Source organism: Hemiscyllium ocellatum, chromosome 30 (assembly GCF_020745735.1).
Source record: "Hemiscyllium ocellatum isolate sHemOce1 chromosome 30, sHemOce1.pat.X.cur, whole genome shotgun sequence".
NCBI classification, from domain to species: Eukaryota; Metazoa; Chordata; class Chondrichthyes; order Orectolobiformes; family Hemiscylliidae; genus Hemiscyllium; species Hemiscyllium ocellatum.
Genome location: NC_083430.1, coordinates 40,388,976 through 40,406,053, shown reverse-complemented (window position 1 = coordinate 40,406,053; position 17,078 = coordinate 40,388,976). Strand labels below are relative to the sequence as shown.

The 17,078-nt window shown below is 41.6% G+C and overlaps 1 protein-coding gene across 6 annotated transcripts in view; it reads left to right on the top strand.

Moving 5' to 3' along the window:
• LOC132830102 (homeobox-containing protein 1-like) overlaps nt 1-17,078 on the top strand; it is a 62,019-nt gene that overhangs the window by 13,550 nt on the left and 31,391 nt on the right. For 5 of the 6 annotated variants that reach the window (XM_060847581.1, XM_060847580.1, XM_060847577.1 and 2 more), the window contains exons 2-6: nt 3,328-3,408; nt 5,015-5,471; nt 5,860-5,945; nt 8,676-8,786; nt 11,872-12,019. In XM_060847581.1, coding sequence (XP_060703564.1) covers nt 5,023-5,471; nt 5,860-5,945; nt 8,676-8,786; nt 11,872-12,019 — 794 coding nt within the window. In that variant the 5' untranslated portion in view covers nt 3,328-3,408; nt 5,015-5,022. The remainder of the gene's footprint in view (nt 1-3,327; nt 3,409-5,014; nt 5,472-5,859; nt 5,946-8,675; nt 8,787-11,871; nt 12,020-17,078) is intronic. The other variant, XM_060847579.1, reaches the window with a different exon arrangement.

Sequence of the window (17,078 nt, the reverse complement as noted above, 5' to 3'; positions counted from 1 at the left end):
ATTGTTTCAGTTGCATAACACTGGTCTTTTGCTATAAATTCTGTGCCTTATGATCCAGCTCCATAGCTACCTGATGAAGGAGCAGCGCTCTGAAAGCTGTTACTTGCAAATAAACCTGTTGGACTATAATCTGGTGTTGTGAGTTTTATCTTTATTCTGTTAGGTAATATTTTGTTATGGTGGGCGGCACGATGGCACAGTGGTTAGCACTGCTGCCTCACAGCGCCAGAGAACCGGGTTCAATTCCCGCCTCAGGCGGCTGACTGTGTGGAGTTTGCACGTTCTCCCCGTGTCTGCGTGGGTTTCCTCCGGGTGTTTCGGAGTCACATAGTCACAAAGATGTGCGGGTCAGGTGAATTGGCCATGCTAAATTGCCCATAGTGTTAGGTAAGGGGTAAATGTAGGGGTATGGGTGGGTTGCGCTTCGGCGGGTCGGTGTGGACCTGTTGGGCCGAAGGGCCTGTTTCCACACTGTAAGTAATCTAATCTAATCTAAAAGTAATAAATATGTAATATTTAAAGAAGGACGTTAAGAGTTCTTAAGAACTACAAAAGGATGCAGTTTTGTAAAGTTGCTTGTTTCCTGCAATCCTAAATCCCTTGGAGGCCTTTCTATACAATACAACGCTTCAAGAACATTTATCCTATATTTAGGTAAGTGTTTTTCTTTATCTTGCATTGAACATTAAAAGTCTATAAAAAGGGCAGATAGATTGTTACAATCAAACTTGCAATTTTACAGTTGCGTTCCTTGAGTATTTTCTTCCTTTGAAAACATTTTTTTTCCTTTTTTTGCTCCATTTTGTTGAATATAGTAGATTTCAATACGACAATATTGTGGGGTCACACAGATTAAAATTTGTCCGATAAGCTTTTTCTATTATAATTCAGTGGTAGTTAAATTGGTCAGATTGAGGTCAGGTTACTGTCTTTAGGATTCATGTCTCCATTTTACAGCTTACTTTATATTAAAGATTAATTTTCTGTTTACTAGAATAATCTGTTTCATTACATCACCCTTGCACTAAGAAAAAGCAAACCAAATACTTGAATTTGCTTCTCGAAGGATTGGGTTGAAAAGTAGAGAAGTTGTGCTAAGCATATGATGTTGCTTGATTAAACAACAGTGATGTACTGTGGATCATTCTGGTATTATAAAAAGGATGAATGGGCACTGGAGAGGGAACAAAAACTTAGATGCCTGGTGTATAAGCTTGCAGTTCTGCTATTAGGAAAGAGTGAATGGGCTGGATCCTCTTTCTCTTGAATAGAGAAAGGTGAAGTGTGATCTTTAAACTTATGAAAGGTTTGATGGAATAGGCGTAGGAGTGAAACATCACATTTTTTTTGGTCAAATAGCTGTTTCTTGCTGTGTATTCTCTATAATTGAAGATGTGTTTTAATATTTACAAATTGGCCCCATATATGTAGCAAATTCTGGAACATAAGTCTAATTTTACCATAATTACTCATTTTATTTTTTAATCAACACTACAGCATTCCACGTATGATGAAATGTATGTTGTTGGCTTTAAAACGATTGCTATAAAGATACCATTATGTGATAGAGAATAGCTGAACACCATGTGACTGACACTTCATTATGAAGGCTCTGTGATCCACCTGGGAGTCTGGTACCCACACACTTATTTGCATTCCCGGTTTGTGGTTTGTTAGGGATCCCCCGATTTGGCTTCTAGTGTCAGGCTGTGTCATCTCTAGGTTCTAGAGCTCTGAAAGTAAGCAGTAAATCTTGTCCTGGCTATATGCAATTCTAAGTCACTTATAATATTTCAAATGAGTATTCCATCAGAAGTGTAATTTTTGTTTTTATTGAGAAACTGCCAGATGGTCTCCCTCAGTGGCTCAGTGAGTTTATTCCATGAATAGCTAAGCCACATAAACTAGGGAAGTCCGAGGTCAGGAGGTACAGTGATGGGGAACTACAGTTGCTTATAGCGTTTTATCTGCAGAGAATTGCCTACAAACATTGCTGTCTTGTGGATTACTTAACCTAAAATTTACGAAGGCATACAATAGCATGTATTATGTGACAGGAAATCTGGCATCCTCTTGTCGTGAAATTGTCATTTCTATTGCTATTTAAATAAAGATAAATTAATTCAGCACTGCTGCTTTGTGCTTGTTTAATGTTTAGTAGAATTAACACTGTAATAAAGGAATTCCAGTTAAAATTAGCACCATACTGCTGATGAAGATGTCAAAAATGCAGTAATTTGACAACTCTCAAAACTTCAAGGAACAGGTCTATTGTCATGTTATTTTGCATTTCATCAATGTTTGGTAGCTGTGATTCAAAGATCTAAATTCTATCTGAACAGCAGGATTATAAAGAGAGAGTATGTTCTGGTGTGTCTGGAGCATCTCTTCTGTGAAGGTCTAGCAGCATGATGCAAACCATGGAAATACATCTACAGAGACAATAGCCTATCTGAAATGTGGAGAAAATGTCAAACATTTCTCAAAATCCACACTGCCTTCACGATTCCTCCTACTGCCTTTCGGTACAGTGTCAGATGGTTTAGTTGAGGCATGGTTTTTATTTGCTGCCTTCCTTGGCCACTGCTTCTTTACACAGTCCACCTCAATGCATCTGGGAGTGATGACCTTCAGCCCTTCTGGGCAGTCTTTCACAGATTCTAATGAAAACCGCAAGCCAAAAGTTGTGAAATGCATGAACAGCTGGGAGCAAACTTTCTACAACAAATTTACAACTTGGTGGCTTGTTTAGAGAATACAATTAATAATAAGATATCTGCATCTCTGTTACATGAAATCAATTCTTGATTTATTAAGTGTAAGGAAATTATCATCAAAAGTGAATGAAGTGAATGTGGCATGAGATAAAACCTGAGGCTGAAGCGAAATTCAGCCAGTTAACATGTTTGCTATCGTTGTCACACAGCAGGTTATTGTAGCAATTCAGTATTCATGCAGACAAATGAATTGCAAGAAGGTTACTTCAAAGTGATTTAACTTCAGAGTGGAATGCCAGTTTTTTTTCTGTCATCATGTTACTACTAATGATTTCGAACCATGTTTACCAAATGTTTATTCTTTGGATTGTAGTTTCTCCCACAGAGACATTCCAATAATTTCCAGCTGCGAAATCTCATGAAATTGACAGTTTATATTAACCCACTGATTTAAATTGGTCAGGTTTGTAAGAAATCTCCATTGGCAAAGAGAGAATGCAGTGGGTTTGTGGCTTCGAACCAAATGGTTCTTGTATGTAATGGTCTCAAAATTTAAGAAAGATTTATTTTGTTTTCCTGCATTGTGGATTTCCATGTGCTGCACATGAAGGGCCTAGAGGACAGGAGCAGATTATAATCTGAAGAGGCCCAGATGTGGAGAGCTGAAGTAACTGGAGCCCCTCCACTTCAGGTTAGTCACCCAATCTCCTTTGAAATACTTATTTTTAATTGAGCCATTAGCCTTCTTGAAGAGCTGACAGGACAGATGGCTCTTTACCAAAATATAAACATTTAAATCGCAATTAAAGCTTCAGTTTTTGCACAGGTTTTAGTATTGCTGCAGTTGAGCTAGTATGAAACTATATCTTGAAAGAACACTGATTTGCACCTTTTGCTAGAGTGGAATCTGTTTAACTTTACTCATAATTGTGCACTTCATTCATGGATGCAAAGTTGACTGTATTTGAGATTGATGTATAATGTAACGGACAGCACTGCTGCCTCACAGCTCTAAGGATCTGTGTTCAATTTCAACCTTGGGTGACTGTCTGTATGGAGTTTGCACATTCTCCCCATATCTGACTTGTTTCCACCAGGTATTCCGGTTTCCTCCCACAATCCAAAGTGTACAGGTGAGGTGACATGGCCATGCTAGATTACCCTGTAATGTGTAGAGACGTGCAGGCTAAGTGACTTAGCCGTGTAAATGTGGGGTCGCAGTGTTAATTGTGGAGGGCATCTGGGTCTGGGTTGGATGCTCTTCAGACAGTCAGTGAAGACTTAATGTGCTGAATAGTCTTTATCTGTGCTGTAGGGATTCAATAAACTTTGTGTAAGGTCAGTTTGTAAAGGCAAAGTTTTGCTAAAAGATTTTTTTTGTCTTTCACCAGAGGTGGGTATTACTGGCAGGGCCAGCATATGTTGCCCATGCCTTTGAACTGAGTGGTTGCTCAGCCTTTTCAAAGATCCAATAATGTCAAACACATAGTTTCATATTGCTTTCTTTACTGAATGGACATTAGTGAACTACATGGGAGTTTACAACAATTGCTGATAGTTCCATGGTCACCATTACTGAGACCAATCTTTCATTTCAGATTTAATTTAGTGAATTTAAATTCCTTCATGATGATGCCATGGTGGGATTGAGGCTCATGTCTGGATTACTAGTCCACTGACATTACCAGGCTCTCTCAGATATAGCTCTAAATCATACGGGCTAAAAGGTCTCAGCTTTAATCCCTGTTTTATGCTGAGTTAGCTGTTGCAGCTGGGTCAGTAACAACTAGCTCTGTGCTCAAAGGTTAGGAATGGAAAATTAATTGATGTGCATCTCCTGATTAATATTCAGTAACTCACCCATACTAGAAATTTAAATTGTGTGCATATCAGCTGAGGATTGGAGCAGGTTTGACTGTAATATCTTACAAAGAGCTTGCCAACACTCACTGTCGAGACTGCAATATGGGCAATATTCACAATGCTGAGGTAGCTGCACCCTTGGGGTGATAAAGTCAAGTGATAAATTTTAAGAAGGGAAGAAAGAGAAAGAAAATTGGATAATTTAAGCACCAAAGCAAAATGCTGCAGATGCTGAAAACCCGAAATAAAATGAGAAAATGCCAGAAATACTAAATAGATTTGAGCTTATACGTAGAGAGAAACAGTCAACATTTCAGTTCAGTAATCTTTCATCAGAAATAGTTATTAATGTTTGATTTAGAAGAGTGAAAATAATATTAATGTCGGTCATCCCCCTGGCTCAGCATTTCTAACTTAGCACTACTTCTTTGCAGATAACATCATGTCTTACTATAACGATGAGCCTCGATACACCATTGAACAAATTGATCTTCTTCAGCGTCTCCGCCGATCGGGAATGACTAAACACGAAATCATTCATGCACTTGAAACAATGGAACGGCTCGACCAGGAGCAAAATGAAAAGTTTGTTAGGCGGCCTAACTACAGCAGTAACTATGGCAACAACGTTTCGGCATCCTCTTCCACAGCTTCTGCTGCTACACAGACTCAAAGTCTAGCGCAATCACCGTCACCTAGTAACAGCTACGACACATCACCTCCACCCTACAATGCAAGTCACACAGGGCGAGAAAGCACTGCAAATGAGAGACTTGTTGCCAGTGGTACACTGTCTCCGCGGTACCAGAACAGTGGGAGTCAGAGATCATATAGTTTTGACACAGGAGATGATGATGCAGATTTGGAGGAGAAAGTGGAAGAGTACATGAGGTAATGTGAAAAGTCCATGTAGTTATGTGAGTATTCAGGATAGTTACAGAATTTTGTTCTTTCTGGCTGTTAAATAACATAGATTAAATTGCATTCAACCAGCTTAGTTTTGTCATTTTGTTTGATGAGCATATTTAGGGGGACTGCAATTCATTGAGTTGATACTATTTTTGGGACAGAGAGAAAATAAATAAAGTCACGTCTGAATGGCATCTCTTGTTAGCCAATGTAGTATTGATTGTGCCTGAATATTAAATGGAATTATGGATAAAACCAAGATAGTTTCTGGATGCACAGTCTGAACACATGGAGAGGCGGCACATGGAATGAAAAGAAATAACAAAATAAACTAAAAAAAAAGTCGATGAGAACATTCTTTCTTTTCCAGAAGGGACAGCAATGCAGTAAAAGAGGAAATCAAAGCATTTTTAGCCAATCGGAGGATTTCTCAAGCTGTAGTGGGACAAGTCACAGGTGAGATATAAAGGGTGGAAATTGCTTGTGAGGTTAGTTTTTCTTTGAAATATTGTATTATTTGTGCTTCATAGTCTCTCCATAATTGGGCATAAAACTAAGTTACAAGAAAATAATTGCCTGTATTGAATGTAAGATAAGCTGTTGCTAATTTCTATCAGGACCACCTTAACATGACTTTTTTGGTTTTTCTTGTTCTTCAGCAAGTTTCTAAACAGGGCAACAGCATTAGCACAGCTTTAAGTTACTCTGCTCTTTCGTCCTGAAGCAACGAAAGGGTCTACATGGTGTTGCACAAGGTTGTCTATGTTAATTTTTCCCAATTGATGCAATCCGTAAGGTGCCTCCAGGAACTAGAACATTTAGCTCAAATACTGTCAGTATTTGAGTGTCAGTGGAATTTTTATACAGTTTTATTTGTTATTAGATCTCCTGTAGTTTGTATTTTGACAGGTATTTGTAAATTCCTGGCTTCAGGTCAGAAAAAAGCAACACAAAATAAACCTTTATATTTTTTAAAAAAGAATGAGGATTTAGAAGTGAGAGCTGAGGAGGTTTTCTAGGGAATAAAATAGATGGGAGATGTATCTATCTCATTTTATGTTATTGATAAGCTGGAGCTTGCAGTCATCATGGCTCTTTGTTTGTTCCTTTCTGGTGGATGATGCTATGGTGAGACGGGACTGCTCAGCATTTCGAATTGTTCTTTCCTGTGACGAATGCAAGGCAAATGCTACCTGCAATCCTTGCTGCTCTATTTCCATTCACGCCCTGTCTATTTTGTCCCCTTCCTTCACTCTCATTGCCTCCTTTCTTCTTTTGCTTTCCCATTATCTACATTCCTTTATACCACCTCCACACGTATGTCATCTGATCTATTTATAGTGCTGTTTAGAAAATAAATTATTAGCTTTCCAGCTCAGTTGATTGTATCTTTAGATGATAATGACTTGAATTCTGGAATTTAAGACATTCTGTGAAAAAAAGCAGCGCAAATAGTATAACCGGTTTGAGCAGTACGTTTATAATATTGAGGGAAATTAGAGACAATTTCACGCTTTAATTGCATTCATAAGATTGGTTCAAACACTGAAAATGTTTCAAATTTCCAAAAGCTAAAACTTTAACTTGCTCCATTTCCTATCAATCCATCTCCCCTTCCTCACACTTCCCTATAGCCATGTTTTGCTGTTGATTTGTCTCCAGTCGTCTCATTCCATTACCCTGTGTATTAAACAGTATTGCTTGTTCCACCCTTGCACTCAGACCTGAATTCATTCCTATTGAAATGCTGTGTTTTTTAACCCGTACTTGTGCTGTTGGTATATTTTCGTGATCACTGTGTTTAATGAATGGGTTTTACAACAATTGAGAGGGATAATGGGATGGAAGTTTTTTTTACCACAGAGGTCTGTTATTGAACTCATGCATGAAGTGGTTGATGGGTTGAGACTTGTCTGTAGTCGTGGCCGAGTGTTTAAGGCAATGGATTCGGAATCCGTTAGTGTTTCCCCGCCCAGGTTCGAATCTTGCCAACTACGTTTCCTCAACAACGGGTGGCGATGGCCTACTGGTATGATCGCTGGACTGTTGATCCAAAAACACAGATAACATTCTGGGAACTCTGGTTCAATTCCTGCCATGTCAGATGGTGGAATTTGAATTCAACAAAAAAAAACAAATCCAAAATGATGAGTCTAATCCATTGCCGATTGTTTAAAAAGAAACATTTGGTTGCCATCCTGATAGTGCCATCCAGACCCACAGCAATGTGTGGTCGATTCTAAACTGCCCTTCGGGATAGACATATGCTGACCTAGCCAGTGATGTCCTCATCCCGAGAATAAATTTTTTAAAATCTCCCAGTTTTGTGGCTCATTCATAGGAAATAATGGTCCAAGAAAAGCATGGTGGCTCAGTGATTAGCACTGCTGCCTCACAGCGTCAGGGACCCAAGGTCAATTCCAGCCTTGGATGACTCCCTGTGCAAAGTTCGCACATTCTCCCCATGTCCGCATGGGTTTCCTCTGAGTGGTCTGGTTTCCTCCCAGAGTCCACAGATGTGCAGTTTAAGTGGCCTAGCCATGCTAAATTGCCCATAGTGTCCAGGGATGTGGAGGTTAGATGGATTAGCCATGGGAAATGCAGCATTACAGGAATAGGGTGGGGGGGTGAGTCTGGGCGGGATGTTCTTCAGAGAGCCGGTGTGGATTTGTTGGGCTGAATGGCCTGTTTCCATACTGTAGGGGTTCTATTCAATCTTAACTTTCTGTCATGCAGGGGAAATACTTGCAGAAATGTAACTGGTCCTACAGAGTTAGCCTTGCAGTACAGTCAGTCTTTATGAAGTAGGTTGTTGATGTAATGGATGTTTTCCCTTAGGATTTGACGAATGGACACTACTACACCTTTATTGGGAAATTGAATAAATCTTGAGCTATGGGAGGGGAGAGAGAGAGAGCAGATATTCATGGATAAGCGAGCAGGTACCATGAATATTTTGCAATGCTGTGGTTAAAAAAGGCTGGCACAGGTACCATGGGATTTATGGCTTGTTTCTGAGATGTAAGCTTTGGGAGCTGTATCAAGATGTAAGTTGCGAAAGGTTTCAGGACTTTGGAGGAATGTTTTATGTATGTTTTATGAGAAAAGAAATTGAAATATTAAGTTGGATGGCATCATTTCTTTATTGTAAAATTTTGAATAACTTCTGTGCTTTATTTAATACAGGTATTAGTCAAAGCTACATATCCCAGTGGCTGTTGCAGCAGGGTCTTGACATGAGTGAACCTAAGAAGAGGGCATTTTATAGATGGTATCTTTTAGAAAAGAATAGTCCAGGTGAGCAACATTATGATTTGGTTTCTGTACATTTAAAAAAGGAGTCAAAACAATGTTAGAACAAAATGAAGAATTTGTTCTCAATGCAGGAGGTAGGGTGCTGTTACTAAAAGTGGTCACTGTGATCTAGTTGCATCTGTGCAATGACACCCATTGTCACATCACCCTGTTCGTGAAACGCAGGTCTTGATTTACGTCTACACTGTTCCGTCATTGGCTATGGAAACCTCTTCAAGTGCCTTATAACACACAACAGTAAATCCCTAATTGTTTTATCTCTAAACCAATTGGGCTAAGAGCAGCCAAAAGGTTGCCTATCTAGCTGAAAAGGTTAAATGGGAAAGTATAGGCTATGTTGGACTACCCTGCAGTATTGAATTGAATGTGTGTGGATGTGCTGGCAAGTCCCTGATCGCTGACCTCTCACCTGATAGTTAATTGGCAATGTTTTACCAGGACTGAGTTTAAGTGAAACACTCCAATATTGTGCATGTGGCACTCCACCAGCTGTGACATTGACCAGAAATGCAACCTAACTAAAACATTCAGGTTTTTCTATTTTTCTTGATGATTTTCCAATAAAAGTCATGAACTCATAGCAAATAATTCTTAGCCTCTAGGAACAAATGTGTTTGTCATTGCTTGAAAATATATTTAAAGCCAACATTCAACTGTCCTAAAAACAGAATATTTCAACCAGTCTGGCTGTTACATAATATGTGTCAACTAGGCTCCTCAGTAACTCCACAATTATTTCTGAGGCCGTGCATGTTTATTATTTAAATATTAATTTTTAAAAATCAAACAGAATGCAGTAGGGAATGGATTTATGTATCCAGTTCACCAGATTACATTGCATTAGGAAGCACAAAAAGTTGTGTAGATGGAATGACCAAGGCACACTACGTGAGTTAACAAAACTCTGGCAGATGGAAGTCCACTATTAGCTAGTATGACATCATTCATTTAAGATTCAAGAAAGACAAAATCAGAACTTTATTAAGAGCAAGAGAGGAGGAGCAAATACATTTCACTGACTATGTACAGATCACTGAAAGCTACTAAACAAGTACAACAAGCAACTTATTAGACACCTTATGAGTACTTTATTTAGTTTAGATGTAGTGCAGCATTGATCCACCAGAATGACACTAATACTTAAAAGATTAATTTGTAAAGACAGGATTCATAAGCTTGGTTTGTACTTGCCAGAGTTGATGTGTGATCTTTAAAATGATGTGGTCTTTAAAATGATTAATTCAATAGCGTAGATACAAGTACAGTATATACTGTTCTATCTTTCTGGTAAGGATATTCAGAACAAAGGCCAGAATCTGAAATTCAGAGTTGAACCATTTAGGAATAAAATTAGGAGTCACACAAAGGTTTCTGTAAAAGGGTGCTCGGTCATTTGAAATTTTCAAGACTGATTAAAGGATATGGAGCCAAGGCGGGGAAAATTGAGATGTGACACATATCAGGGGATGCTCCAACAGAATAACAGCACAAACAGAGAGGTGACATGGCCTGCTCCTGTTGCATTTTTCTGATGCTACCTTTTTCTTTTCAATTCTTCCAATTAATATTATTTGAAACAAAACAATGTTTTACTGAGTTTTCTCAGTCTCCCTTCTCTGAGCACCTACAGTAAGGAAATCCTAGAACTGTACAACATAACCCCTGCTGGACTCCTAATGGAAGATGAATATTATGCGGGGCGTTCATCCTGCTACATAAGGAGGACAGATGAAGCTTAGTCTAGTAGCTGAATCCTGCTCCTCTATATCACCATTGATTAGGAAAATATCTGTATTTATTGTCATGTATACTCACATGAGTACAGTGAAAAGTTTACAAAGTTGCCTCTTACGATGCCATCTTAGATATAAAGGTACCTAGATACAGATTCTTAGAAATAAATTAGAAAAATAAAGAAATAAAAAGTCAGCATCACAGACCTTTGCACCATCTTAGATACAAAGGGTACACTGGGTACAGATTCTTAGGAAAACGTTAGAAGTTCAGAATTACAGTCCTTCCAAGCAGAAAAGACCGAGCAGATGAATCATCTCCAGGCCCTCGCCTCCACTCCGCTCCAAGGCCTCACCTCCCATACTCTCCGGTCCCTCACCTCCAGTCTGCTCCAGGCCCTCACCTCCATTCCAGTCCAGGCCCTCACCTCCACTCCGGCCCGGACCCTCACCTCCACTCTGTCCCAGGCCCTCACCTCCTCTCCGCTCCGGGGCCTCACCTTCAGTCCACTCCAGGGCTTCGCCTTGAGGTCGGGGGTCCATGCCAGGCTTCATATTGGACGTTTCCAATGCTACCTGAGGACGGGAGATAAGCTGAAAGAAGAAGAAACATGAAAAGAGGAAAAAGCTGGAAAAGAAAAGAAATGGATGGAGCAGAGAAGTCCAGTTCAGGAGTCCTATTCTGCCACCAAGATATGTAATTCTAATTTATAAGAATAAAAATATATATGTAAGTTGTGTACTAAAGGATTATTTCTATGATTTGTGTATCCATGCTCTCTGTGACTAAAGAATTATGGTTATCTATGACCTTTGTTTCTTTAAACACAGTTTCTCTATCCTGACAGTAGGAGTATGGAATTAATCTTTACATGTCCTGCACAAATTGCAAAGACCTTCTTTAGTCAACCAACGTTATCTTGGACTACTCTGAAGGTAGCAGAGACAGAGAGAGAAACTGAAAACAGACACATCCACATCAAGACTGTAGCTTCATATAAAAACATAAATCAATTGCATTACTGCAGTTATGTAAATAAGACAACATCCTGTCTCAGAATGTGTAATAAGCATATTGTTAATATTTAAAAGAAAACAAAGTAGGTGCTTTCCACTTTATAATTTTGTTTACATGTTTTGTTTACATTATATTTTGCACTCATTCTACAGCTTTACAATTATCCTCTATAAAACATAAGGACAATATTTGGAATAATATGTGGCATAAGAATTTGAGTTGAATGCAAAGCTGAATGAAAAATTAATATTTTTTTCAATAAAATCAATGTGAAGGTTATTCTCCATCTACACCTGTTTTGTTTTTATCCATTTAGGTGCTACTTTAAGTATGAGACCAGTTTCAACCACAACAACAGAGGACCCTGAGTGGCGGTCAAACGTTAGCCCAGTGACAGGAAACTTCCGTCTCAGAAGGGGAAGTAGATTTACCTGGCGAAAAGAATGCCTCTCTGTTATGGAAAGGTTGGTAGAAGGAGGGGTACTCTTCATTTTTAAACATCAGTCTTGTGGTCTCAAATTAGGCTGAGCTGGAGGTGAAGGTAAATAAACTTTTGACTCTCAAACAGCAAGCCCAGGGTAAATATTGCACATTTAGAACTAGAATGAGTAAAGACTTTGCCTTAGGCCAGTGACTTCGTTCCCAGTTCAGGTGAGCAGAAGTATTTTAAGAATGGCCAGCTGAGCTGAGCTGGGCAGAAAGCCTACCTCAGGGCTCCAGCTTTGTGTTCAAAAGGTAAAGTAAAAGAATAAAGCATAAAAATTTATTCCAGCCCTCACCCTCTCATTCTGCCATACACCCACACCAACCTGCGCTCCTCTGTCCATACTCTATTAGCCCTCAAATACCCCATTACACCTACACAAACCTAGTTCCTATTTCCACTCACTTTTTTTCACCCTGAACCTACCATTGTCAACTCACCTAGTATCTATGTATTCATTTATACAGGAGAAAAGATACAGTGGTCATAGAGTAGTACAGCATGGAAACAGACCCTTCAGTCCAATCCTTCCATGCCAACAGATATCTCAACTCTATCTAGTCCCACCTGCCAGCACCCGGCTCATATCCCTCCAAACCCATCCTATTCATATACCCATCCAAATGCCTCTTAAATGTTGCAATTGTACCAGCCTCCACCACTTCCTCTGGCAGCTCATTCCATACATAAAACACCCTCTGTGTGAAAACATTGCCCCTTGGGTCTCTTTTATATCTTTCCCTTCTCACCCTAAACCTATGCCCTCTAGATCTGGACTCCCCCACCCCAGGGAAAATACTTTGCATATTATCCTATCCATGCCCCTCATAACTTTGTAAACCTCTATAAGGTCACCCCTCAGCCTCCGATGCTCCAGGGAAAACAGCCCCAGTCTATTCAACCTTTCCCTATAGCTCAAATCTTCCAACCCTGGCAACATCCTTCTAAATCTTTTCTGAACCCTTTCAAGTTTCACAACATCTTTCCGATAGGAAGGAGACCAGAATTGCACGCAATATTCCAACAGTGGCCTAACCAATGTCCTGTACAGCCACAACTTAAAGTTTCATATTGTAGGTGTTACTCTATTAAGCAAAGGTCTTAACTGCTTTGATAGTTCTCATTAGACCTTGCAATATTTCAATGGGTTTGATAGGTCTTTATTAAACTTTGGTCACTGCAAAGGTAGTATGGACTGTCTTCTCAGTGATTAACAATCCCAAAGGGTACCTGCAGCCCCATCAAAGGGTTCCTGACCTTTGCCCTCCAGGTACACTTGAAACTGAATCCCTACAGGATACATAACTCCTACCCCCCATGTGTTGTAGGACCACGTACAGCGAGGCACCCTACCTTTCCAAAGGGATACTTTGGCTGTCCACACCAAATGCGCTAAGAACAGATGTGCTCTTAGGTGATCTAATCTTCAACTGAAGATTAGAAGCAGGTTCTGAAGCACGTGAAAACCTGGCCGGCAGGAGCGATTTTTGCTCCTCAACACAGTTTCGAGCACTCTGACTGGCCCGTGTTCAGGAGGTGGCAACCGATGGTGATTCCGTCAACTTCGAGGAGTACAAGACGTCAGTGATTTGCTGCATTAGCAAGTGTATTGATGATGTCACTGTGTCCAAGACCATCACTTCTTGTCACAACCAGAAGCCCTGGGTGACCACAAAGGTGTGTGCGCTGCTGAGGATCTGTGATTCTGCCTTCAGAGCAGATGACAAGGCAGACCTAACAACAGCCTGGGCCGTCAACAGGGCAAAGTGTGCCCACACGCAGAGAATACACAGCCATTTTCAGGACTGTGGCAATACGCAGAGCATGTGGAAGGGTATTCAAACCATCATCAACCACAGAACAGCATCGCCGGCTTGTGCTGGTGATGCCAACCTCCCGGATGTGTTGATCAACTTTTATGCACGGGTTCAAGTTACGAAAGGACTCGGCAGCGAGGAAGTTCCCCAGGTGCTGTGTCTTACCATGCCCAATGTGAGGAAAACCCTATGCAGAGTCAACCCACATAAGGCTCTGGACCAGACAACACCTCTGGCAGAATGGTCAGAGGATGCTCTGACATACTGGCGATGTCCTCACGGACACCTTCAACATCTCCCTGATCTGTGCTGTAGTTCCAACGTGCTTCAAGGCAGCTACCATTATCCCCATGCCGAAGAAGTTTTCAGCGTGCTGTCTCAACAACTACCACCCTGTGGGGCTTACATGCATCATCATGAAGTGTTTTGAAAGGCTCATGATGAGGCATATTAAAACCCTGCTGGCCCCCTCACTGGACACCCTGCAGTTCATGTATCAACTCAACTGCTCAACAGATTTCCACCACCCTCCATCTGGCCCTCACCCACCTGGAGAAGGACACCTACATCAGACTGCTGTTCATAGACTTCACTTCTGCATTTACACTATCATTCCTCAGCACCTGATTGGAAAGCTGAGTCTGCTGGGCCTGAATACCTTCCTCTGTAACTGAATCCTGGACTTCCTGACTGGGAGACCTCAGTTAATCCAGATTAGGAATAGCATCTCCAACACCATCACACTGAGCACAGGGGGCCCCCCAGGGCTGTGTGCTCAGTCTATGCTGTTCACCCTGCTGACACACGACTGTGCAGCGATGCACAGCACGAATCACATCATCAGTGGATCTCATCAGCAGGAACGACAAGTCAGCATACAGAGAAGAGGTGCAGCAGTGGCTAACGGACTGGTGCAGACTCAACAACCTGTCTCTGACAAGATGAAAGAGATGGTTGATGACTTGAGGAGGGCACGAAGTGACTACTCTCCACTAGACATTGGCTCCCCCATGGAGATCGTGAAGATGACCAAATTTCTTGGCATATGCCTGCTGGAGAATCTCACCCAGTCCCTCAACACCAACTCCACAGCCAAGAAAGCCCAGCAGCGTCTCTGCTTTTTGCGCAGGCTGAGGAAAGACTACTTCCCACCCCCACCATCCTCACCACGTTCTGCAGAGGGTTCATTGTGAATATCCTGAGCTGCTACATCACTGTCTGGCTCGGGAATTGCACTATCTTGGATCGTAAGACCCTACAACGGATAATGAGGACAGCTGAGAAGATCATCAGGACCTCTCTTCCCTCCATTACAGACATTTACTTCACACGCTTCATCTGAAAGGCTAAGAGCATTGTGAAAGATCTCACACAACTCTCACTTGAACTCTTCTCCCTCCTGCCATCTGGCAGAAGATACCAGAGCATACAGTCTCTCCTGGCCAGACTGTGTAACAATTTCTTCCTCCAGCCATTAGGCTCCTTAACACAGTATAATCGGACTCCTTTTCTATCTGAAATTCTTTTGTATTGCTGCTAGAAAAATGTCTATTATCCATCGTTCTTCTGTTACACTGTTGTAGTTTGGCGCACTGAACTCTACACCGCTGAAGCCAGGCGTCAACCCACAGATACGTCCTCCTATTGCCCCTCAACCACGACCTCATCTCCCATTACCAAACCATCATCTCCCAGACCATCCACAACCTCATCACCTCTGGGGCTGTCCCATCTACAGCCTGCAACCTCATTGTCCGGGAAGCCCGCACTGCCCGATTCAACCTCCTACCAACGATTCACAAACCTGCCTTCCCCAGTTGACCCATAGTCTCAGCTTGCTCCTGTCCCATTGAACTCATCTCTGCATTTCTCGACACCATCCTGTCCCCTTTAGTGCAGGAACTCTCCACCTACGTTCAGGACACCACCCACACCCTTCACCTCCCCCAACTTTCATTTCCCTGGCCCCTGCATCTTATCTTCACCATGGACATCCAGTCCCTGTATATATCTATCCGCTGTGATGAAGGCCTCCAAGCATTCTTGTTTTTTCCTCTCACGCTGTCCCAAACAGTATCCTTCCACTGACACCCTCATCCATGTGGCTGAACTGGTCCTCGTCCTCAACAACTTCTCCTTCCAATCCTCCCACTTCCTCCAAGCCAAAGGGATAGCCATGGGCACCCAGATGGGACCCAGCTATGCCTTCCTGTTTGTCGGGTATGTGGAACAGTCCATCTTCCGCAGTCACACCGGCACCACCCCCACCTGTTCCTCCGTTACATCGATGACTGTATCGGCACTACCTCATGCTGTTGTGGTTCTGTTCGCTGAGCTGGAAGTTTTTGCTGCAAACGTTTCGTTCCCTGGCTAGGGAACATCATCAGTGCTATTGGAGCCTCCTGTGAAGCGCTGCTTTGATGTTTCTTCCGGTATTTATAGTGGTTTGTTCTTGCCGCTTCCCGGTGTCAGTTTCAGCTGTAGTAGTTTGTATGTGCAACAACACCCCCAGATTCTACGGACTACCCAAAGTACACAAACCAGACATCCCACTCAGACCCATAGTATCACTACCAGGGACACCAGCATACAAACTGGCCAAAGAACTACAACAAAAACTGAAACACCTAGTCAGCGGATCCAAACACGCCATACAATCAACACAGGAATTCTTGGACATCATCAGGAATACACACATAGACAAAGAAGAAACCATGGTATCATTCGACGTGACGACACTGTTCACATCAATTGACAAAACCCTAGCCAGAGAAACAATAGCCAACCCACTGGACATACATAACAGAACACAGGAGGCCGAACCTATCAACAAGGACGGCATACTTAAACTACTGGACCTGTGCCTCACCACACACTTTACATTCAACAATCAAATATACGAACAAATCAACGGAACACCCATGGGATCACCAATCTCGGGACTCATGCAGAGGCAGTTATGCAAAGGTTAGAACATACAGCCCTACCACAAATCCAACCCAAACTCTCGATCAGTTACGTCGATGACACCTTTGTAATCATCAAAAACACAGAAATAGAAAAAACACACCGAATCATCAACGCCACACTCACAGGAATACGATTCACGAGAGAAGAGGAAAAGGATAGCCAACTCCCATTCCTAGACGTGTTAGTAGAGAGAACACCCAACGGAGAATTCACCACAAGGGTGCACAGGAAACCAACACACACAGACCAAGT